Below are 23,370 nucleotides of genomic sequence, written 5' to 3' on the forward strand. Positions count from 1 at the left end.
TCTGAATTGTTATAATTTTGAAATTAGGGAGCTTTCAGGCAAAGATATGGGAATAGGAATAAAAGTTCTTTTTTAGGAAAAATTAAAAATATAAATGCAGTAGTACAAACGAAAAAAACCCCACTGACAGAGTCAGAACAGGGCCTGACCCCCTGTGGGTCCTCTGGGAATCCAGTAGGAAAAGGCTGATCCTCTGGGAATCCCGTGGAGAAGAAAGACAGCTGCTCCTCTGGGAATCCAGGAGGAAAAGGCTGATCCTCTGGGAATCCCGTGGAGAAGAAAGACAGCTGCTCCTCTGGGAATCCAGGAGGAAAAGGCTGCCTACCGTGTTCCAAATCTCAGATTCTATCCAGGTAGGAATGCTTGGCTCCTCCCCCTGGGCGGAGCATCTCCCAATGGGATGATGTCATTTAATCAGCCATGCAGTGACACTCAGTGGCCCAATACCAGAAGATAATTAATAATCAATGGCCTATTAATGGAACACACCTCCCCACAGGGAGGATTGGTTGTGGAAGAGAGAAACTGCCCCATGAACAGAAGATAACTGCCCCACCACTGACAGGTGGCAAACAGAACACACACTTATCTTGCACTCCAGGACCTGTCCCCACTGGCTGCCCCCATTCTCCAGAGTTCATGGTGTCCAGGGAGGCTGCAGCTGCCGGTGCCGGGAACAAACGAGACGGGTCTGGGTTTCAGAAAGCTCCAGAGTCCATTTCTGACCCCTGAAAGACAGGGCAGAGGCAGGGCCGTGGGGTTTTTATAGGGTATCCCAGGGCTGGAGTGTGGGTTTGGGTCAGGGGAGGAGTTCTTAGCAACACAAGAAGGGTGAGATCAAATTCCTGCCTCTTAGCAACAGGGGCACTCCACACAGAATGTGTCCCCAAATCCTAAATTCCCCCTCAAACACCTCTGAAATGGTGGGACTTTAGACATCTTTGATCACTTTCATTCTCTAATAACACTGATGCTGTTAGTTCCAGAGTGCCCAGGATCCTCCTGGCAAGTCAGCTCTGGCAGGAAGAAGGCGGCTGCCAGGGGGCTGCTTGTGGCCTCTGACAGCCCCATTGCTCAGGGCTTGCCAGCGCCGGAGCCCCTCAGGCCCTGCCCCAGTGCGGCCAAGCTGCCCGGCAGCAGCGCCGCAGCCCCACAGCAGCTCCAGAGCAGCCCCAGGCAGAGGCACCTGGGAGCCCTCAGCAAGGCAGCCAGCAGCAGACGGGCAGGAGGGCACGGATGGCGCTTCCTGCCTGGCACAGGGCTTGTGGCCATCTCCAGGCAGCGCTCTCAGCCAGCCAACTGTCCACAAAGCTCAGCGGGACAAGGCTCCTGTCCATGCTCTCCCACATTCCACAGTGCCCAGGCCACACCAGCTCAGAGCTGCAGCCAAAAGCTTCCTATCGATCCTCTCTTGCAGAGGACACCAGCACAGAGGCACAGGTGCCACCTCCTCCAGCTAAGCCCAGGAGATCCACCTCCTCACCAGCTGCAAGAGCAGGACGCTTATGTGCCAGCCGCCCCTCCCAGCCCCGTTCTTCCCCTCGTGCCTTGAAGGCGCATCCCCACCTTGAGACACCCGGGACAGGAAGAAGAGCTGGCCCCGGACGATGTCCTCGTTGGTGTGGAAAGGAAGGTGCCCACAGAGCAGCTCATAGAGCAGGATGCCCAGGGACCAGATGGTGGCTGACTGGCCATGGTAGCAGCCAAAGAGGATCCACTCCGGTGGGCTGTACTCCAGCGTTCCTATGGGACACGGGCAAAGCTCATCAGGCCCATGCTGCTCCCTCCCTCCCAGCCAGCTCCCGTTCCACAACAGCCAGCCCCTGCCCTGCCACAAAGCAACTTGGCTGCAGCTGGCTGAAGATGGATTCCCCCTCCTTCCTTCCCTCCTTCCTTCCCTCCCTCTTCCCCCTCTGCCAGCCAAGGGGGGAACTCCACTGCGAAGCTGGGCCCCGGCTTTGGGCTCACCTGACATCTGGGTGTAGAACGTGTCCTGGAGGATTGTGCCGCAGCCGAAGTCGATGAGCTTCGCCTCGCCCGTGGCCAGGTCGACGAGGACGTTCTCGGCCTTGATGTGGGGGTGCAGGACGCCGCGGCTGCTGCAGTGCCCCATGGCCTCCAGCACCTGGCGGAACAGCCCCCGCGCCACGGGCTCCGTCAGGAACCGCCGCTCGTGCAGGAAGTACCAGAGGTGCTGACAGCGCTGCGGACGCTCCATGAGCAGCACGAAGCCCTCGGGCACCTCGAACCAGTCCAGGAGCCGCACGAAGCCAGGCCGTGACACCTTCCACAGCAGCGCCAGCTCCAGGGCCACAAGGGCGCCCTTGCGCTGCGGGGGGACCGCGATGCCGTCAGGAATGAAAGAGAGAAACAAACAAATCACACCCCAAAGTCATTCCTATTAGAGAAGCAACCAAAGAAAACAACGTAGCAATAACGAAGACTGTTGGCTTCTGGCTTCTTTCTTCTTTGCATGAGACCAAGCATTTCATGGGGAACAATTGCCTCTTGTGACAGTTTTGCCAGAGTGGACTGGAGCAGAGCATTTACTTTTCAAATAGAAAAGGGAAATCGTGTCAGTAATGTCATCTCTTTTCATCCTCTGTTGACACAGTTGCAGGCTGCCAAAAGACATGGTCTGCAGGGTGGAACTTGGGGCCAAGTTTCTTTTTCTGCCAGAGGATGAGGAGGGGAAGTATCCCAGAATCATGGAGTCGTGGCATGGTTTGGCTTGGAAGGGATCTGGAAAATCCCATGGCTGCAACCCCCCTGCTGTGGCTGGGGACCCCTTGCACTGGACCGGCTTGTCTAGAGCTCCATGCAGCCTGGCCTTGAACACTGTCAGGGACGGGACATGCCCACCTTCTCTGGGCAACCTGTTCCAGGAGAGTCTTTTTTCTGAATCCCTTACCTAAACCTAATCTCTCTCCATTTGGATCCATGCTCCCTTGTCCTGTCCTTGCCTGCCCCCGTACAAAGTCCCTGTCCAGCTTTCTTGTGTGTTGCCCTCAGGTACTGGAAGGCCACAGCTGGATCAAGGCTGGGTCTCTTTCCCAGGCTGAAGAAGCCGAGCTGTGTCAGCCTTTCCTTGCAGGAGAGGAGCTGCAGCCCCGGCACCATCTGGGTGTCCCTGCTGGGCCCCTGCTGCAGCGTGTCCACGTCCTTGCCGTCCATGCCGGGGAGCCCGGCAGAGGCGGAGGCAGCGCTGCAGGTGCAGGGTCAGCGGCGGGGAGGAGACCCGGCCCTGGCAGCGGCTCCGGGAGCAGCGATCGGCGCTGGGCCGCCCGCACTGCAGAGAGCCGGGGCCCTTGTGCCTGCCCTTGTGCCCAGGGCGCCTTTCCCCGCCGCCCGCCCGCCCGCCCGCTCGGGGGAAATGCCCCCTGTGCCGCCCCTCAGGGCCGCCCCTCGCCGCTGCCCCGGGCGCTCCCGGCGCCGCCTGGAGGGGCCCAGGCCTCGGCCTCACCCTGCTCAGCCCGAGGCCTGGAAAAGCAGATTCAAACACCCACCCAGAAAGTGCCCCAGGATGCCAAGGTCAATCTTTTGTCACCAGCACGGCTTTGCTATCAGAGTCATGACGGGAGTAGAAAATCACCAGGGGAAAAGAGCATGAACAAGTTCTGCCTTGGCACTACCTCAAGGCTTTGAGGGAGAGGCTCTGTGGTGCTTTCTTGCTTGCAGGGACACACAGAAAGTGTTGAAATGGTAAAAATAATCAAAACCCCTTAGAAAGAGACCCTAGGGAGCCTGGCCCACCAGAAATGATGCTGAGGAGAGGCCGTTTTGCTGACCCGCAAGCTCAAGCACGTTTGCATACTGCTATTTTGCAACAGTCTCAGAAACTTGCATGAGAGGCTTCTCATGCATTTCCAGATATGGGACTAGCACCTCCATCTTATACCCCCATTGGACAAGAGGCAAATGAGACTTGTATGAGTTTCCTAGATCGCCTCAGAAATGCAGTAGTTTGGGCTCCAGGAATGTGCCCAGAGGTTAAAGCTGTGCTAGGAATGCAATTAGCAGTAGAAAATGCAAATCTCACCTCCAAAAGGATCCTGCAAACTTTGCCCAGAACAGCTAATGTGGCAGACATGACAGAAGCTTGTTTGGGAGTAGGAGCTCCAGAGGACAAGGCCACCTATCCAGCAATGCAATGGCAACTGCCCTTGAGCCACTTGTGCAGCACAGAGAAAACGGCCCCGACCGAGTTTGCCTTCGGTGTGGCAGCCACAGGTGCAAAGTTAGAGCCGTAAAGAAAAGTAACAAACAGCAACAGCTACTGGTTCCAAGGGAAAGTGCAGCAGATGTGACAAGCACGGGCACCGAAGCGGCGAATGCAAATCCACAGACGAGAGAGACAGAGCCGCTGGGACCCGCGGAACCGAGCGCTAAAGGGGGCGCGCCGTGACACAAATGCTCCCCCACAACCTGGACATTCTTCAATCAGCCACAGCAGGGAGCGCAGGAGTCGGTGTGGCAGCAGCAGCAGAAGCTGCCTTGGAAAACACTGACGTGCAAGTCATCCCATCTACAGCAAACGGACCTTTGGGACATTGTCCTAGGGTGACGTTACGATGCTTGTATCCCCATTCGTGTCTTCTGTTCATGCTGGATATTATGTTCTGTGCCTTCAAGACTGGCTCTGAAGAGTGAAAGTTTTGTTTTGGTTTCTTATCAGCCTGCTCCTCCACAGCTGGTGGGACACAGAGACGGGGCAGTACATGGTGCTGCTTTTGCTTTTTGCTGGGCTTTTTGCTTTGCTCTTGCTCCTGCTTTGCTCTCGCTTTTTGCTTCTGCTCATTAGTTAGTTTAGCTAAGCAGTCTGAATTTTTCCCTGGACTGTTTTTCCTTTCCTTTTTTCAGAATTACTTGAACCTGCTCTGGACTGGGAGCTGGGAAACACCGAGTGTTTGCACCTTGTGGCTGCAGCAGCTGCCCCAGCGCCGGAGGGACTGAGAACAGAGCGACCACCCCCAAGAGAGACTTTCTGAATTTGTCATCCTTTTCAGAGCCGGGAAAGAGCGGTGTCATGGGTATTGTTCATTTTGTGTGCTGGGGGTGCTGTGCCTGTTAAATGAACAGGTTCTTTCCACTTCTCTCTGAGCAATCCCTCCCGAACCGGTTGGGGGGAGGGCCCTGTGGCTTTGCTTTCTGGAGGGGCCCCCGTGGAGGTTTTCTCTCAAATTTGCCCTAAACCAGGACACATCTCAAAAAAATTAGAATTATAAATAAAGAAATAATAATTAAAATTAAATAAATTATAATAAAAATGAAATATAAAAATCTCAAGTCTTCCTTACAATATTCCAATGGTTCAACCCAAAAAAACAACAATTGTTGCTATAATATTACCAATGCATATAAATAAACAAGTTATATACCAAGAAATCCCTTTTGAAAGTTTTAACTCGATGACTAATATACTTTAGATAAAAAACATCTAAAAAAGCTAGCATACAATCTAACACACCGTAGTGAAACAATTCATATTACAAATATACTAAACGCAAAACCAAACAGCAGTATAATTTCTCAGACATTTTAACCAAACAATTAAACTTTATCACCCTTAGATACTCAAAAACAATTAAAATAATTTTAAAAAATTTAATTACAGGTGAGTGGCTTTACTTGGATATTGGTTTTTGGATTGTTTGGGTTAGATGATTTAAAAATAGGACTTTTATAGGAATTTAATCAGCTGACAAGGTGGCACTCTGCAAACAGAAATGACTGAAAATGAACGGGACAGAAATCAGGACCGCTTGAAAGTTTTATTTGCTATCAAATACATCCCACAATGCCAGCCCCACACAATCCCCATCCCACTGCTCCACATTGGGATCCCACTTCTCCCAATCTCCTTCTAACCCCATCTCACCCTGATGGGTGTGGAACTGAGCAAGTTTATCCTGGGATGGAGTTTTTTTGAGGAAGGAACAAGCAATTTGAAGTGGGATTGAGCATTTATGGCTTAAAATGTAGCTGTTTTCAGTGGGATTTGAGTGGTTTTGAGGTGACAGATCAATCCCTCTTGGTTTTTGGAGTGCAAAGATATTGAGAAGAGCAAAAATTAAAGCCAAACAAAGGAGAAGCAGCCAGGTGTGTTCCCAACATGGATCACCGGGAATGTGAGTGACCAGGGCTGTGCCCAAAGTGCCTCCTCCAGTGGGGGATGGAGCTGCAGCAGCGCACGAAGCTCTTCCCACACTCGGGGCACTCGCAGGGCTTCCCTTACCGGTGCCTCCGTTGGTGTCGGGTCAAGGTAGAGCTCCTGGAGAAGCTCTTCCCACACTGGGGACACTCGTAGGGCCTCTCCCCTGTGTGGATGCGCCGGTGCCTGACAAGGGTGCAGTTGTATTTGAATCCCTTCCCGCAGTCTGGGCAGTGGAAGGGCCTCTCATCTGTGTGAATCCGATAGTGCAGGACGAGATCAGGGCTGGTCTGAAACCTCTTCCTGCATTTATCACACTCGTAGGGCCTCTCCCCAGTGTGAATGCGCCGGTGCCTGACGAGGGTGGAGTTGTACTTGAATCCCTTCCCACAGTCGGGGCATTGGAAGGGCCTCTCCTCTGTGTGACTCTGATAGTGCAGGAGAAGATCAGAGCTGGTCTGAAACCTCTTCGCACACTTGGAGCACTCATAGGGTCTCTCCCCACTGTGGGTCCTCTGGTGCCTGATCAGGCTGGAGCTCTGGCTGAAGCTCTCCCCACACTCCCCACACTCGTAGGGCCGTTCCCCAGTGTGGATCCTCTGGTGGCTGATCAGGTGGCAGTTCCACCTGAAGCTCTTCCCACACTCCACGCACGTGTGGGGCTTCTCCCCATCATGGAGCTGCTCATGGAGCACCAGCTCCGAGCTCTGCCTCCATCTCCGGCCGCCTTCCCGGCCCAGGCTGCCTCTTTCCCCCTCACATCCCCGCCATCTGCGTTTGCAGCCCTTCCTCGTGCGGCATCTCCGGGCCTTTTCCTCCCCGTTGGCTTCCTGCGCCGTGGAGCCGCTCAAAACGGCCTCTGCCACCAGGTTCTGCCGCGGGCATTTGTCCTCCCTGCTCTCCATGCTCAGCTCCTGCTCTGGGCGAGGAAGGACAAGGACAGCATGGGATTTGCCTCCGTGCCACAGGCAAGGGCAACGAGATCCCCCCAGGGCTGTGCTGCAGCCGGGGGCCGTGCTGGGCTGGGAGATGGAGCAGCACAGAGGGGAAAGGGGCATTCATCGCCAGCTCGCGGCTGTGCACACATCACAAACAGGACTGGACTGCTAGGAACGCGTCTTGAGCTGTTTTATTTTTCAGCATCAGTCTCATTTCTTGGTTATGCCAATGGGAAGATGCCAGCAGCTCACATCCCAGGTAGCAGAAAAAAACCTTAATGTTAAAACTTACTTTAAAAGGTTTTTCACCAATCACACAAAGCAAAAGCATATTGACAGTGGTTCCATCCAAGCACTATTGGTTAAAACCATGCTCCATTACTTCAAACACAATACCTATTTGTAAGCCTTAAAACACGATGAACAGAGATCCATTATTAAGCTTGGAACTTCCTGATATCTTGCTATATATACTTTTCTGCAGCTTAGGGAGTTAGTATAGATAAGTGTTAATGCACAGACCGTTGTTCTATTGCTCCTTACTTTCTACTTCTTCTATAATTTTTCTGCTGACCAATCTTATGGCTGCTGCAAAGCTATAATCACAGTTCTCCTGTCTCTGAGGCTTGTCTTTTGAAGCTTTCCCAAAACCCTCTAAATTTAAGCATTCCAGAGACACTGACTTCCTCCTCACCTGCTTCAGTGCCCTGGAGCATCTTCCTCTTCCTCGCAGCCTCCCAGGGGTTGGCAATGGGAAATCCTGGTTTGGAGAAAACAAGGGATGAGCACATTGAGTTTCAACGTCCCTCTGCCCAAGTCCATCTCTACAAGTCACCGGCCATCTGGGCTCCAGTAAACCCTCCCAAACACCAAGATTCAGCCATGAAAAAGCCTCCCAGGAGTTCCCCATCCCTGGTCCCTCCCCTTTGGTGTTCAGGGGTTCTACCCTGTCCCAGCTGCTGGGGTCATGCTTGGATTGGGGGTCCCCCTTCTCCTGGGTGCCCGCCCTGCCCAGGCTGCTGGCAGTGCCAGCAATGCTAAAAAGCTCCCCCCTCTTGGCTCTCCCCATTTCGGGATGCCGGGGCTCTTTGGGCTCCCGGGCTCCCTTCTCCCCTCATTCTCTGCTCTGGGCTGCAGCGGCTCCAAGGAGTCCCCCCTGCCCCTCTCCAGGCTCTTGAGGCTCCCGCCAATGGCGGCGCTCCCCCCTCTCTGGCCTCCCCACTTTGGCCTCCTGGGGCACACAGGGCTCTGCTCCTCCAGGCTGCCTCTGCCGGCAGCCGCCACCGCCACCGCCCGATGTCCCCCCGAGGGGCCTTTTCCGCTCAGCCTTGGACTTCTTCATTCTCCAAACATCCCCCCAAAAACCCAACCCAGGGACCCCCCGGGATATCCGGGCCGGGCTCCCCCTCCCCGCTCACCGGAGCCATGGGGGGGGCGATGATCCCACAGGTGGGGGCTGCGAATTCAGGCAGGGATCGAGACCGCGTGGCTCCCTGAGCTCAGCCTTGATCCGCCTTTGCCCCTCCTCTTCCTCTTCCTCCCGCTCCTCCTCTTCCATCCCCCCTCCCGGTCCTCTGTTATCCCCACCGCCTTCTCATCTTCCATCCCTCCCCTTCCATCCCTTCTCCTCCTCCTCCTCCCCCCTAACCCCACCTCCTTCTCCTCCTTCCATCGCTGCTCTCTCTCCACCTCCATCCCGCCCCTTCCATCCCTCCTGCCTTTTCTCCTCCCCCCTTACCCCGCCTCCTCCTCCCCCTCCATCCCTGCCCTTCCCTCCCTCCTCCTCCTCCCCCAGCAGCAGCCACACCCTCGGTGCCCCGTTCCCGCAGCCCTCGCAGCCCGCGGCAGCAGCGGCCATGGAGCCGGGCCAGGTCGGCATGGGCAGCGCGGGGCTCTCGGCTGCTCCCAGCCGCTGCGGGCGGGGGGAACCCGGCCCGGGCCAAAGGAGAGGCAAACTGGGCAAACTGGGGGCTGCACATCCAAACTGGGCCTTGCTGGGGACCCTGCCTGGCCCCTGCCAGCCCTTGGGGCTCCTCTCGGCACATCCGCCAGGGGGGAACGCACACAGGCCTGGGGGATCCCAGCAGTGGCAGCACTGCCAGGGACTGGGCTGCACTGGGATCGTACTGGGAGCGACTGGGGCTGTACTGGGTTTATATTGATATCATACTGGGATCATACTGGGATCATACTGGGAGAGAGCAGGAGCCTGCAGGAGGCAATTGAGACCACGTTAGGGGCAAATGGGATATACTGGGAGTGACTGGGATGGTGCTGAGTGTTACTGGGAGTAGCTGTGAGCAACTGGGATCATGCTAGGAGGAACTGGAAGGAACTGGGAGTGACTGGGAGCCTGCTGGGGGTGATTGGAAACTGCTGGGCTTATACTAGAATGAACTGGGATCATGCTGGAGCTGACTGGGATCATTCTGGCAGTGAGTGCCACTACACTGAGGCTGACTGGCAGTGCTTGGGAGCAAATGGGATCATACTGGAAGGAACTGGAAAGATGCTGGAGGGAACTGGGCTACACTGGGACATACTGGGAGTGACTGGAACAAAAGTGAGGGGAAAGAGAGCAACTGGAACCATGTGGAGCACAACTGGTTCATACTGGCAGGGACTGGGAGCACACTGGGGCCATATTTGGATCATACTGGGAGGGACTGGACTAATACTGGGAGGATCTGAGAGGGACTGGGAGCACACCCTGCACATCATCCCCCAGACTGGGCCTGACTGGGAGCAACTGGGAGCACGCTGGCAGCAAATGGCATCATACTGGGACTGACTGGGCTGATCTAGGGAGCAACTGGAACCACACGGGAGGCAGCTGGGACCATACTGGGAGAGATTGGAAGCAACTGGGATTATACTGGGACCACACTGGGAGGGCTGGCATGTGACTGGGATCAAACTGGAGCTTACTGGGATCATATTGGGGTTGAAAGGGAGCGACTGGGATCACACTTTGGGCTACTGGGAGCAGCTGAGGGAAACTGGGATGATGCTGCAAGCAAACTGGAGGAACTGGGAAGGACTGGATGCATGCTGGGGGCAACTGGGATATACTGGGCATGACTGGGGGATCATACTGGGATAACTGACACCTTACTGGGGCCACTGGCAGTGCCTGGGAATGACTGCAGACATGCTGGGGGCAACTGGGATATACTGGGAGTGTCTGGAACCATCCTGGGGGGACTGGAACCACACTGGGAACAACTGGGACCATGCTGGGGAGAACTGGGACCACACTGGGGGCAACTGGGAGTGAGTGGGACCATGCTGGGAGGGACTGGGATCATCTGGGGAGGGACTGGGACTAGAGCAGGGGCAACTGGGTTCAACTGGGACCATCCTGGGAGTGTCTGTAACCATAGGGGAGTGATGGAAGCACACTGGGAACAGCTGGGCCCATGCTGGGAGCAACTGGGGTCACACTGGGGGCACTGGCATCAGACTGGGAGTGACTGGGAGCAACTGGGATTGGACTGCAAGGGACTGGGATCATACTGGGAGTGGCTACACTCATACTGGGATTATACTGGGTGTGAATGGAACCTGACTGGGGCTTACTGGGAGCTACTGGGCCCATGTTGGGAGGAAAATGTGACCCACTGGGAGCAACTGGGATCGGCTGGAAGGTTCTGGAACCATGCTGAGAGGACTGAGACTACAACTGGGGCAACTGGGATCATCCTGGGAGCAACTGGGGCCACCCTTTGAGCAACAGATAGAAACTGGGATGATGCTAGAGGAAACTGGGAGGAACTGGGAAAGACTGGGATCATTCTGAGGTAACTGAAACATACTGGGAGTGTCTCTAACCATCCTGGGGGCACTGGAACCACACTGGGAACAGCTGGGACCATGCTGGGAGTAACTGGGACGATGCTGGGGGAAACTGAATCTGCCCTGGAGGCAACTGGGCACGACTGGGACCCTGCTGGGAGGGACTGGGACTATTCTTGGGGCAACTGGGATCATCATGGGAGGAACTGGGAACCTCTGGAATTATGCTGGGAGCAACTGGGATCACACTGGGATCCCAGTGAGAGCAGCTGAGTCCATGCTGGGTTACACTGGGATCTCATTGAGAGCGACTGGAATCACACTGGGATTGACTGGGAGTGGCTGGTTTTGTGGATTTGGGGGGTTTGGATTTTGGGGGATTTTCTTGGCATTTTGAGGGGGAGTTTCTCTGGGGGAGTTTGGGGGTTTATTGAAATTTCTTGTGTCTCTTTTTGAATTTTTGGGGTTTTACTGGGATTTTGTTGGGATTTTTTGGGATTCTCAGAAATTCCTGGGGTTTTATTGAGATTTTTAGGAGATTTTGGGGCATTTTATTGGAATTGTGGTGGCATTCAGAGGGATTAATTGGGGATTTGGGGTTTTGGGGATTTTTGGTGGGATTTGGGGGGTTTTGGGTGTTGCCAGGATTTCTTTGGATCTTGGGGAAGATTTTTTGTGATTTTTTCTGATTTTGGGGACATCTTTGAGGGATTTGCCGAGTTTAATTTGGATTTTTGGGGTTTTTGGGATTCCAAAGGATTTTGTGGGCTTTTATTTGGATTCTAGAGTGTTCTAATGGGATTTTGAGAGATTTAATTGGGATTTTGTGGGTTTTATTGGGACTTTCACGGCTTTTAAGGAGATTTTGGTGCTTTTCTGCCCTTCCCCACACCCAGGGAATGCCCCAAAGGCCCCCTAAAATTCCACTAAAACTTCACAAAATCCTCAAAAATTACAAGAAAACCCTCAAAAACCCCAAAGAATCTCCAAAAATCCCAGTGGAACTCACCAAAATTTAAAAAAACTCACAGAATTTCCAATAAATCTCCCCCAAAAAACTCCCACAACCCCAACAAAACACCAAAAATCCAAAATCCCCAAATCAACAAAATCCCCCAAAATCACATTGCCATCAGAAAACCCAATAATTCTCCCCAAAAACCCCAATAATTCCCCCCAAACTCCCAAGAAAATCTCCCAAAGAAGCCACCCCCAAATCCCCAAAAACCCTCTCAAAATCCCCAAAATCCCCACAAACCCCCCCAGGCTCAGTGGGGCCATCCTGGATCAGGGGGCACCGGCCGGTGGAAAGGAGTCACTTCAGGGGGCCCTGGGAACTTTTTGGGGAGGGGGCACCATGGGAGACCCCCACAAAAAACGGGGGGGGGGGGGGGGGGGAACCCCTGCTGTGCCCCCTCCCCCCGAAACCCCCAGACCCCGGTTCAGGGTGGGCCTGGGACCCCCCGGGACCCCCAGAGCCCCCCAAGGTTTGCCCAGGACCACGCTGGACCCCCAAACCCTCCCGAAGACCCCCAAAACCTCCCCAGGACTCTCAGATCCCCCGATTTCCCCCCAAAATTCACACCAGACCCACCTGAGACCACCCCAAATCGATCAGACTGCCCCAAATCCCACTCAGACCCCTCAATCCCCCCCAAACCCTAAGAAACCCCCTCAGACTCCCCCAAATTTCTCAAGACCCACCGCAAAACCCCCCAGATCCACTCACAACCACCCAGTTCCTCTCGCCATCCCCCAAAATCCCCTCAGACTCTCCCAATTCCCTCAGTTCCCCCTAAACCCACCTGAGAACGCTCCAGACGCTCTCAAGCTCCCCCCAAAGCTCCCTAAAGCCCCCTCAGACCCACCAAAGCCCCCTCAGATCCCCTCATTCCCCCCAAACCCACCGCACACCCTCGTGTTTCCCGTCGATGCCCCTAAAAATCCCCAATTTCCCCTGAGACCCGCCCCAAACCCCCCCAGTTTGCCCCCGGCCCCACCTCAGCTCCGCTCTCCCTCACAATCTCGCGCCTCCACCGCGTGTGCGGGCTCTCAGCAATGGCGGCGCGCCCCGGCCCGCCCCGAACCAGCCAATCAGCGCGCTGCACATCCCTGAACTAACCAATCCCGGCGCGGCTCCCCTCAGCAAGGCCCGGCTCCCCTGCGCCGTCCCAGCCAATCAGAGGCGAGCCGGAAGCGGCGCCCCCTTCCCCGCCGCCGCTGGGACCCCCCGGGCTCGGGACAGGAGCGGGAGGGGCCTGAGAGGGGATCGGGGGGGGCGCGGGAGGGTCCGGGGGGTCTGGGGGGGCTTTGGGGAGGGGTCCGGGGGTTTGGGGGGGTCTGGGGAGGGGTCCTGGGGCATTGTGGGGGGACCTGGGGGGTGCGGATGGGTCCTAAGAGGGGTCTCGAGGAGGGGTCGCGAGATATGAGACACTCATGCCACAGCGTAAGCTGTAAGCGAAAGGAATTTTAAGAGCTGTTTTGGTCATTTCAGAGAAAGTTTAAAAGGGAGAAGCTGCTGTGTGATGTTATGATCGATTTTTGGTGCCAGAGTCCAAGGAGTTTAGGGCTGGAAATCCCAGCCCCACTGGATCCAAATGAGGAAATCACCTGGCCCTGTCCTACCAAGGTGTCACGTTGGTGAAATTAAAAGGCAAAACACGGTCCATAAGATAGAAAGGAAAGTGGTACTGCCTCAAGAAAACCTCTTAAGCAAGCCTGGCTGCACTTTTTATTCAAGAGAAAAGCAAAGTTCAGGAGAAAATAAAAAGTGTTTTGCATGGCTGATCAAAGACATCTGGAAGATTTAGAAGAAAGCCCAGCAAGCTGCTGCAATTGATAAAAAAAGATTAGTGCAGAGCAATTTTCTTGGAGATTGCCAGGAAAGAGCAGAATAGCAGAGAGCAGAGAAAGGGATCCACCCTGAGGTGTCTTGTCCATATCCATGACTGACTCCAACAAATCCAAGAATATCCTGAGCTGGAAGGGACTCACAGGGATCATGAGTCTGACTCATGGCCCTGCGCAGGACATCCCACCACAGGTCTGAGAGCCTTGTCCAAACATTCCTTGAATTCACAGGGGCTGGGACCATTCCCTGGGGAGTCTGTTCCAGTGTCCAGCACCCTCTGGTCCAAATCTGATGAAAACTGCACCAGGACAGAGTCCAAACCCAAAGACTAAGGAAAGTCAGGAGACCCCTTGGTCTGAATGCACCGAATGTCCCAGCAACAGACCCATGGTTCAGAATGGGCAGTCATCAATGCAAGATTAACTAATTGTGGGAGTCAGAAGTAAGTTGCAGTGATATAAATTGAGGTTTTTGGCCTCACTGAAAGGTGCAATGGCCACAAGCTTTCAATGGAGGACTCACAGGAAGAAATGTTAGATTTCCTAAAAGGCCAGTTGAGGTTTTGGAGGATGGAGCCCACCAAGACCTCCAGAAGTAGGAGAGGGGCTGAAAGGATGAAGTCAGCAGGGACAGAAATGGGAGAAAAGCCACACTTGCCAAGGAAATTCCAGAAGCAGTGATGGCAACAGCAGCACTGGCTCCAGCTTCCTCAGCTTCTTCTTTAAGGTGGGAAGGGAGGAAAAGGGGGGGAAGATGTTCTTAGAAGGGAAGGCTTGGCACTGATGGGGCTGTGGACTCCTCGCCTGAAACTCCCTGAAACTGTGGCACTGGCTCAAACCACGACATTTTTTAAAAGCTAATTTTCTTGAGAGCAAAATTTTGAGTCTTGAAAGTGATCTCAGGCTTCACACCTTATCTGAGAAAAGTTTTTAAACAAACACTGAAATTCTCAGTGACATGACTCCAAGAACAGAGATACAAGGGTAGGCATTGAGAACTCCTTGATTCCCCTGGATCCTAATGCATCTTAGGATCAGCTTAATAAAGGAGGAATGGATTTAGGTGCTGTCTCAAGTCCAACATTCATTAATATTTGTGGGTGTGGATGTTGTGGCTGCCCCATCCCTGGAAATGTTCCATGCCAGGCTGGATGGGCTTGGAGCAATCTGGGATGCTGGAAGGTGTCCTGTGGCAGGGGGTGGGACTGGATGAGCTTTAAGATCCTTTCCAGCCTGAACCATTTGGGGATTCTGTGATTCCATGAACACGTCCACACCCAGCCTTACTCCAAACGTGTCAAGCAGGGACGGGGGGTTGGCAGTCCCCAGACAACAGTGGGGAGGAGAAGAAGAAGCTGGCACGGATTAACTGAGCTGCTCTCCACAGAAAGAGCAGCAAGGGGGATTCTCAGCCAGGACCAGCCCCAGAGGGACCCGGGCTCCTCCCTGGATGTGAGGGGGAATGCAAACAAGAGGCGTCACACATTCCTCTGTGCATCCCTCACCTGCAGCTGGCCTGAGGAGGTGGCCAGCTCACGGCCAAAGGGAAGGGTGTGTTTGTGCAGCATCCCAGCTTCCATGTGGGCCAAAGCAGAGCCAAACTCCCGTTTGATTAATGAGCCCTTGGATCCAGCTCCCTGCCTCCCTCCGCGTGCAAGGAGCACGATCCCAGCAGCACGCACTGCTGGCCTTCAAGGGCTGGCTGGGGCAGCTCCTGATAGCGCTGTTTATTCAGCTTCCCCAAGGAAACAGTGTGGATTTTATTAAATGATCCCATCAGTGTTTCTCCATGCTGTCAGTGCAGACTCCAAAGGATGATTCCTGTTGGCTCGTAGGTCTTTGTCCGCGCACCGAGAGCGGCAGCCAAGGACAAAGCGTTGCGGGACGGGGCGGTGGGAGCCCTGCTGCTCCGGCTGCGCGGCCCTGCCGGGCTCTGAGCCCCCCGTGCCACATGCCAGGCCACAAAGGGGACAGCTGGCCCGCCAAGGACAGTGACACGAGGCACAGGGACACCTGGGACTGCCCTTGGTGCTGTCACACTCCCGCATGGATGGCTTCAAGGGAGAGAGGCACAGCCCATGGAGACCCAGCCACAGGCAAGGTTTTTATGCTATTTGAAGTGGCACGGATCCTTTTATCCCAGAAAAACAGCACCTGTTTGTCACCTGCTGGTTCTTAGCCCTAAGAATTACATTGATACTGCCAGGCCAGTTTTCTGCCTATTTTTGCCAGTTTTCCACCCCATCATTCCCTGATTTTATTCCCCAAACCAATTTTGCCTGTTTTGTATGCACGCTGGTTTTCACCTCAGGAGCGAAGCAAATAATCCACTCAGTGAAGAAAACACAGCTATGAAGTGGAGGACTGTCCCCTTTGGGACACAAAAGCCACAGCCACCCACACTTGGACAAAGCAAGCTGTGGCAATGCCAGGAGTGACTGTGCAGTCAGTATGGATGGAGCCAGGAGTACATTCCCCAGGGAATCCTTCACATGGGCTTGGAGAGGTGTCCAAAATGCAAAGCCCATGCTTTTCAGAGTACTCCCCTGTGTTGCTCTGAGTTTGTGCTCAGGTTGTGGGAATGAGCCAATCCTGGGATGTATCTTCCCATACTGAAAAAAATCCCAGGTTTTTGCTGGCAGGCACCACCTTTGTGTGTGTGTGTGTGTCCAAGGGCTTTGCTCTCAAAGCTCACCCTGAAGATCCACCAGATGCCTTGGTCACTTGCTCTCTCTGCCAAATGAGCAGAGGGCTCATGCCCTGGATGAGGGGGGTCACAAAAACACATCCAGCAACTCCATGGCCCTGTGAGCTGCTGAAAAATCAGACCAGAAGCTCTGGAGCTGCTTTTCATGCACATGGCATGGCTGAGTGAGCCTGCTCCTCACCCTCCTGTTTAAACACAACCTCTGCCCTCAGCTGCAGCGAGAGTGTTTCACCCTGTGCGAGTCTCCCAGGGAAGATCTTCCTCTTTGGGAAACTGCACTTGGAGTGGATGTTTTGAAGAGCTTCAAACCTCCCGTCTCTCACCCATGGAAGGTCACTGTGATCACTGTAAAACAGAGCTTTCAAGTGTTTGGAGCCTAGCCTGTGACTTCCCACTGTTTTTGTCAGCACCTGCACACCCCAAATGTTTCTATGCCTAAAACAGCACTACTGAGAGCTCAGAGTGATGCTGTAGAGAGGATTTGGGGGGAGCCTGTGCAGGATAGCAAAAGTGCAGCTCAGTTTCTGGCATATTTTGGGTTAAAAATCATCACATGCTGAAAGCAAAAGTCAGAATTGAACCAAACAAAAATGCATTTATCGTCCACAAGTCTAAGATCCTGCAGAATCAAGAAGCTTTCCTTGCCCAGCTTTGGAAAGATCACTTCTCTGGCCTAAACCCTACTTATGCTTCTTGTTTCTTCTTTATTTCCTAATTTATTTTTTTTTAATTCTTCTTAGGTCTTCAGTTTATTAAGCCATCGTCTAGCCATCCATTGCACTGCAACAAACCTTGGACCAAGCTCCAGGAGCTTGAGGCAATGGCCAGAGCAGCTCTGCAGGGACTGGCTCACAAGGGCTGGGGCAGGGTGACAGTGTGTCCCCTTGCAGAGGACAGGCACCAGCACACAGCTGCTCTCCTTCCCTCCGTGCTGGCCACTCAGTGGGTGAAGTGTTTCTTCTTCTGGCTGCAGAGAATGAGGCTCCAAAATCTGGCAGCAGTAACAAGGAAATGGAACAGCCTTGCCTTTCTTCAGGGTGAGGGCTGCTGTGTCTGGATTTCAGCAGCACTCAAAAGACCACCAAGCCAGCCCCTTTCCTGCCACTCCAGTGGGAAAGGGTGGCATGAAAGCCCAAGCCTCAGGTGTCCGCATGGACATGCCTAAGCAGAGACAAATCACAGAATCCCAGAATGGTTTGGGTGGGAAGGGACACTAAAGATCATTCATTCCACCGCCTTCCACTATCCTATTGCTCCAAGCTCCTTCCAGCCTGGCCTTGGGCACTCCCAGGGATCCGGGGGCAGCCACAGCTTCTCTGGGCAGCCTCTTCCAAGAGCTGCATCCAAAAAAGTCACAGAGGCGCCTGCGTGCACTTTGCAGGTGAATCCCTCACTGGGGCAAGGAGATGAGCTCAAGCTCTGAGTCTTGCAGGGAAATGTTTCCCCTAAGCCAGCATAAAGACTGACTATGTTACTACAGGCTGGAGAAACCCCTGAAATAGTGACAGACCGCTGAAGGGAAGAATATATTGGGAAGGGAATCATCCGGCCGGCTGGGAAACGCAGGGCTCTGAAAGGGGATGGGGCGGGACAGGAAGAACATTCCTTTCTCACTCCAAGCGCCTGCAGCCGCTCGGGAAGCATCGGCCGGGGCCGCCCGCTCGCAGCCCGGGGCCGGCAGCGCTGCTCCTGCCGCGGGCAGATGCTGCTCTGGGCGGCCGCAGGCTCATCCCGGACCAGCAGCATGGATGGAGAGCGATGAGGTGCCCGGCAAGAGGCAGCCTGAGCCCCAGATGCTGCGGGGGGCTGGCGATCGCCGCCTGTGCCGGGTGCGGGCGGCCGCGGGCGGCGGGGTCACCCTGCCCTGTGGCCACCGCTGGGCTGCGCGCATGGAGAAAGAGGGAGAGGGCAGCGCGGGGCTGCAGGGCTGTGCTTTGCAATTCCGCGCCGTGCTCGCTTCTCTCTGCCCTCGGAAGATGGGGAGAACTGCAGTTGCTTCGTGCTTTCAGCTCAAACGGGGCTTTACAGCCCCTTCCCCACCTTGCCGAGGGGCACAGAGGAGTGGATCAGCCTCAGAGCAGGGCTCCTTTCCAGCACCCTGCTGCTCATCTCCTTGTCTCTGCATCTGCTTGGCCACACTGTTTCATTAATTTGTCTGTTCTTCCCCAAATTTCTGAATTATTGTCAAAACCAGGGCTTGTGGATACATGGAAGTGAAGAATGAAACCCCTCTTCTGCGTCTCAGGCTGACAAAGCCATACTTGGGATGTCAAGGCCAACCCAAATGACCAGATGAGAGTAGGAACTGCTGAGGCAGCCCCTGGCTCCCCCTTAAGCAGCACAACCCCCTACACTGTGTCATGGTTTGACACTGGCACAATGCCAGTGCCCCCATGAGAATACCCTCTCCCTGGTTTCTGCTGTGAGATGGGACCAGGAATAAGCACAGCAGGCTCCCACTTAGGAAAAAAAAAATTATTAACTAAACTACAAGGGAAAGGAAAAAAACAACAAAATAAAAGAAACACACAAGGAAAATGAAAACTTCACAAATACATCTCCTCCTCCTCCCCACCAAATTCCCAACACAATACATCCCCCAAATCATCGACTCTCAGTCTGGCACCACCCTTCAGAATACTCAATCCTCATTCATCAAGAGGAGAAGGAGTCCTTCTTGTGCCAATGGGGACCTCTTCCTTTCATGTCCAGCGCTCTCACCACTGAACATGGACCAGAGCTGCTCCTAGGGTTGTCTTTTTAAGGATGCTTTGTCCCGATCCAAAAAGGGCACAGTCTCTCCTCTGGGACACCTGTCCCCCCCATATTTCACCCCCTGGGGCCGAGGGGCACCAACACTGAACCCTCTTGGTCCTGAGGCATTGCCTCCCCCTGGATGCAGTCTCTGTGTCACAAGGAACATGGTTCTGTCCATGGCTGTACAAAAAGAGCCCAGCAAAAGCCACTCCATCATCTCTTCCCACTAAGATTCTTCTCTATTCTTCCACCATCTCTCACTTGCCCAGACCTCTCTCACACTTGCCCATTTCCTTCCTCATCTTCCACTCTATCTCTCTTCTAGGAAAGGTCAATGTTCTGTAAAGTTCTCATTTTCCAAAAAGGGGTTAAAAGCTCCTACAAGCGGCCGGCTGCACCCCCCCTTCTTCTCCGTCCCAGCCGTGCTGCCGGCACAGGCCCATGTTTATCAAGGTTCAAGGTCACAGTCCCAGGCACCGGCTCTCTCTCTCTCTCTCTGTCTCCCGGGGGGCTGCCCGGTGGCTCCCGGTGTCTCTCTCTCTCTCTTCCACCCTTCCAGCCCCGGGCTCAGGCCTACCTCTCCCGGCCACATGGCTTTTCCCCTCCGCCCGCCCAGCCAGCAGCTGGGCCGGGGCAGAGACCCGAACTCTTTCCCGCCGGAAACCCAAAAGGCCCTCCCAGGGGAGAGCCCTGCTTTTAACCCTGTGTTCTCAGAGGCGGATCCATGTCCTAATGGCCAGGTTAAATGCCAATATTAAAGTCTGAATATCCATTGGCCCAAAACACAGCATCCCAAAAAACACATTTCCTGTCAAACCACCAAATCCATGTTGCATGGGGCACCCGTGTGCAGGAATAGAGAACACCTTCCCTCAGATGGGATCTGCTGTGGCAAGGCCCCTCTGGTTTTCTCCTCCACGCAGCAGTTTGCATGCAGAATGTGGGCAGATGTAACTCTGAGGTCCTCCTGCTCACTCTTGGGTTCCCCTTGCAGAGCCTCAGCCCCTGCGTTCTGTCAGGGCCCCTGGGCAGGTGGGATATTCCCAGAGGAGAGGGGCCGGCTGTGTCCCCATTGCCCCTGTCCCTTATGTGCCTGTGCTCAGGAGGGCACAGAGAGGATGGGGACTCCTGCCTGCCCCGTGTCCTGTCCGCCTGCCGGGCCTGTCCCAGGGCAGCCAGGCTGTGATTGCTGTGCTGTGTCCCCCTGTCCCTGCTGTCCCTGCTGTCCCTGCTGTCCCTGCTGTCATGGCCCACTGCAGGTTCCACACCTACACAGCCATGGTGGCTCCTGAGCTCTGCAGGGACCCGAGTGACAGTCTGAGTGGTGGCACTCGTGGTTTTCTTGCATTTGGCATCGCACAGAGCAGAGGCTGGATCACAGCACCAAAGGAGCAGCTGCTGCAGGGGAGGAAAGGAGCCTCTGCATGGCCAAGGGCTGCTGTGGTGCCCCTGTGTCAGGAATTCCCCACAGCTGACACCTGAGTCCAGCATGGACACTCACAGACTCAGCGTTTGTTCAGGCATTGCCTTTATTGCATCTTGACAGGGACTGCAGCTGCCTGAGGGAAGTCACCCTCCTGAGACAGGAGGGCAGAGAGTGTAATTTAAATTAACCAATTGTGATTGTAGGCATTTGTAGCAACAGTCTATGTACTGTATATATGAATATTAAACAAGACACAAAATAATTATTGGATCATGAAGATCAAGCAACATTTGCTGGTTTAGATAAAAAGAAAGTATACCTCAGTTTTGGTTAGCTGCAATAATTCTTGGTAATTCTGATGAATCATAAGTTCTATATAATATAAAGAAAAGTGCCATTATTTAATTACTACTTAATATTAAAATATTTGTGTTATCTTACAAGAGTATTAATCTACATTATAGTAATAAAAAGTTTGGAAAATGTTGCTAAAGAAAGTAATTTTTAAAGAAAACATTTTAAATATTTCAAAACTATTTAAGAATCTGAATCAATCTCCCATCATTGCACCCGATTCCTTCAAATGGTGCTTTCCTTCAAACAGATGCAAATGCTCTGTATGGAAAAGGGTTAAAATAGATACAGTTAACACAGATAAAATAAGAGAGAGGGCAGAGGGGCAGGGTATGTCAGGAGCCCGGAGCCTGTGCCCCGGCGCAGGGCTGTGCTGGGCAGCAAGCGCAGCTCTGTGCGCCGGCTGCTCACAAAGATGTGCGGCTCGCCTTGGCCGGCCCAGAGAGCATCTCCAGCAGGAAGCTTTTCTTCACACAGCCACTGCCTGTGCTCCTCCAAAAGCCTGCCCTGCCTACCTTCAGCATCCTGTTTGTATCCCTATTCATTCCAATCAGCCTGGCCATTTGCTTTTCTATTTCTTTCGTGGCCCGGCGCATTTGCTCCATGTCTTTGAATCTCTTCCTAAGGAGCCGCCTTCTCCGCTCGCTTTCCACCTTCCTCCTTCTGGCCTTTTCCTCAGCTCTCTGGGCCGCTGCTCTCTGCCTCGTGGCTGCCCTTCTGCGCCTGAGCCACCAGCCCAAAAGCAGGAGCAGCGGCTGAGCAATTTGCCAGAGCTGGTGCAGGTAGCGCAAGGCAGCCAGGAGCCAGGGTCCCCAGCCAGGCTCAGCTGGCTCTGGGGGGGGCCGCTTTCATCTCCTCTGCACGGGGCTGCCCATCCCCGTGAAATCTGTCCACCACGGAAAGTGGGAACAGGAAGAGGAGCAGCACAAGCCCAGCCAGGACTGCTCTGTGCGCCATGGTCTGCAGGAGGAGAGAGACAAGGCTTTCACTGGGGCTGCCAAGGGAGCTTGTGGGGGCTGAAGTGAGGCCCGGAGGCGCAGGGATGTGAGGGCAGAAGCAGAGGGCCCCGGGCAGCTGGCAGGCAGCAGGGCCTGTGCCAGTGGGCCAGCAGCAGCAGCCCCGTGCCCCGGCCAAGGCGCCGGCCCCAGGGGCTGGCCCTGGGTGCAGGGGGACAATGCAGGCCCGGGTGCGGCGCTTGTGGCCCGGCCCTGGCCCGGCCCAGCCCCGCCACGTGCGCACTCACCACTTGTCCAGGCTGTGCTGGGCCCGCGTTACCTGCGGGGGCCTTTTCCAGCTGCCCCCATTGTGACACGCTGCCCCTGGTGTCACAGGGGCCAGAGGCATCACAGCCGGGCCAGCCCTGCCCTTGGTGCCCAGCCCAGCTCAGGGGCTCCCAGTGGGCCCAGCAATGAAAGCCCCGGCAGGCAGCAAGTGCAGCCCCTCTGGGAGGGGATGGGCCCCAGGGCCTCCCTTCACAAAGCAGGCAGAAGTCCCCACTGATAAGTTTCCAAAGGGAAAAGATTATAATCAATAATGTTGAGTAGGATACATATTATCAACTATGAAAACAGCTGAGGTGCTTTTCCTAATGGGACTTGTTCTTCTGTGAGTGGGGTTGGGTGATGGTTGCTCAGTTTTTCTTGCTTGACTCTTCCCTGATCCAGTCCATCCAAGACTTCTGTGAAACCTTCCCATTCTCAGACAGCAGAAATAAAGAACTGCAGTGAAACCACTTCTAGTCCCCTTCAGATCAAGAAGGTGCAGGGGGATGGTTTTGGCAGAGAATTTGAGCTGCTCTGGACAGAGTCGCATTGCTGTGTTAGCAGGGACTGGCTGCTTGTGTTTTCCTTTGGATGAACAGAATCTTCCTTGTGTCCCCAGTGAGCACATGGAGCTCACACCAGCAGTGCCTCTTGCCTGTTCCCTGCCCAGCCAGACCTTCCAGCCCAGCTGAAATGCCCAGCGTGGCCTTTGAGCACAAAGGGATTGCAGAGCCAAAAGCATCTGTGTAGCCACCATGGTGTTCAGTGGCTGCTGCTCGGGGAAGGGCACTGAGAGGAGGCCACTGCTGCTCTTGTCAGAGCGCTGCTGTGCAGGGATGTCCCTCGCCCTGCTCAGTCCCACATCTGCCCATCTTTTGGCCTGCTCTGAGCTCAGGTGGATGCCATCTGCTCCCAGCAGACCCAGCTGCTCCACGGTAGATGCACAGGCATGGAATCCAAAACCTTGAGTATCCCCTGAGTAGCCAGGCATTCAGCTGTTCAGTTTGTCACGGCCCACAGCAGGGGTTAGAACAAGATGGTTTTTCAGATCCCTTGTGACCCGAAGCATTCCAGGCTTCTAGGATTTCTCCATGACTGACTTTGGTCCCCTCAAAAGACCTCCTCTCTCC

General features: G+C 54.4%; 1 protein-coding gene and 1 long non-coding RNA gene across 2 annotated transcripts in view; one reads left to right on the forward strand and one right to left on the reverse strand.

The window, feature by feature from the left end:
- Positions 1–5,650: 5,650 nt before the first annotated feature.
- Positions 5,651–23,370, reverse strand: part of LOC143696052 (uncharacterized) — a 102,643-nt gene continuing 84,923 nt past the window's right edge. Inside the window, exon 4 of the mRNA XM_077191258.1 lies at positions 5,651–6,878. Within this exon, the coding sequence (XP_077047373.1) occupies positions 6,232–6,878 (647 nt within the window). The 3' untranslated portion in view covers positions 5,651–6,231. The remainder of the gene's footprint in view (positions 6,879–23,370) is intronic.
- Positions 8,858–13,820, forward strand: LOC143696109 (uncharacterized). Its single transcript, XR_013185517.1, has 2 exons — positions 8,858–8,960; positions 13,379–13,820. It is a non-coding gene; the product is annotated as an uncharacterized LOC143696109 (long non-coding RNA).

This window comes from Agelaius phoeniceus, chromosome 28 (assembly GCF_051311805.1).
Source record: "Agelaius phoeniceus isolate bAgePho1 chromosome 28, bAgePho1.hap1, whole genome shotgun sequence".
Lineage (NCBI taxonomy): Eukaryota > Metazoa > Chordata > Aves > Passeriformes > Icteridae > Agelaius > Agelaius phoeniceus.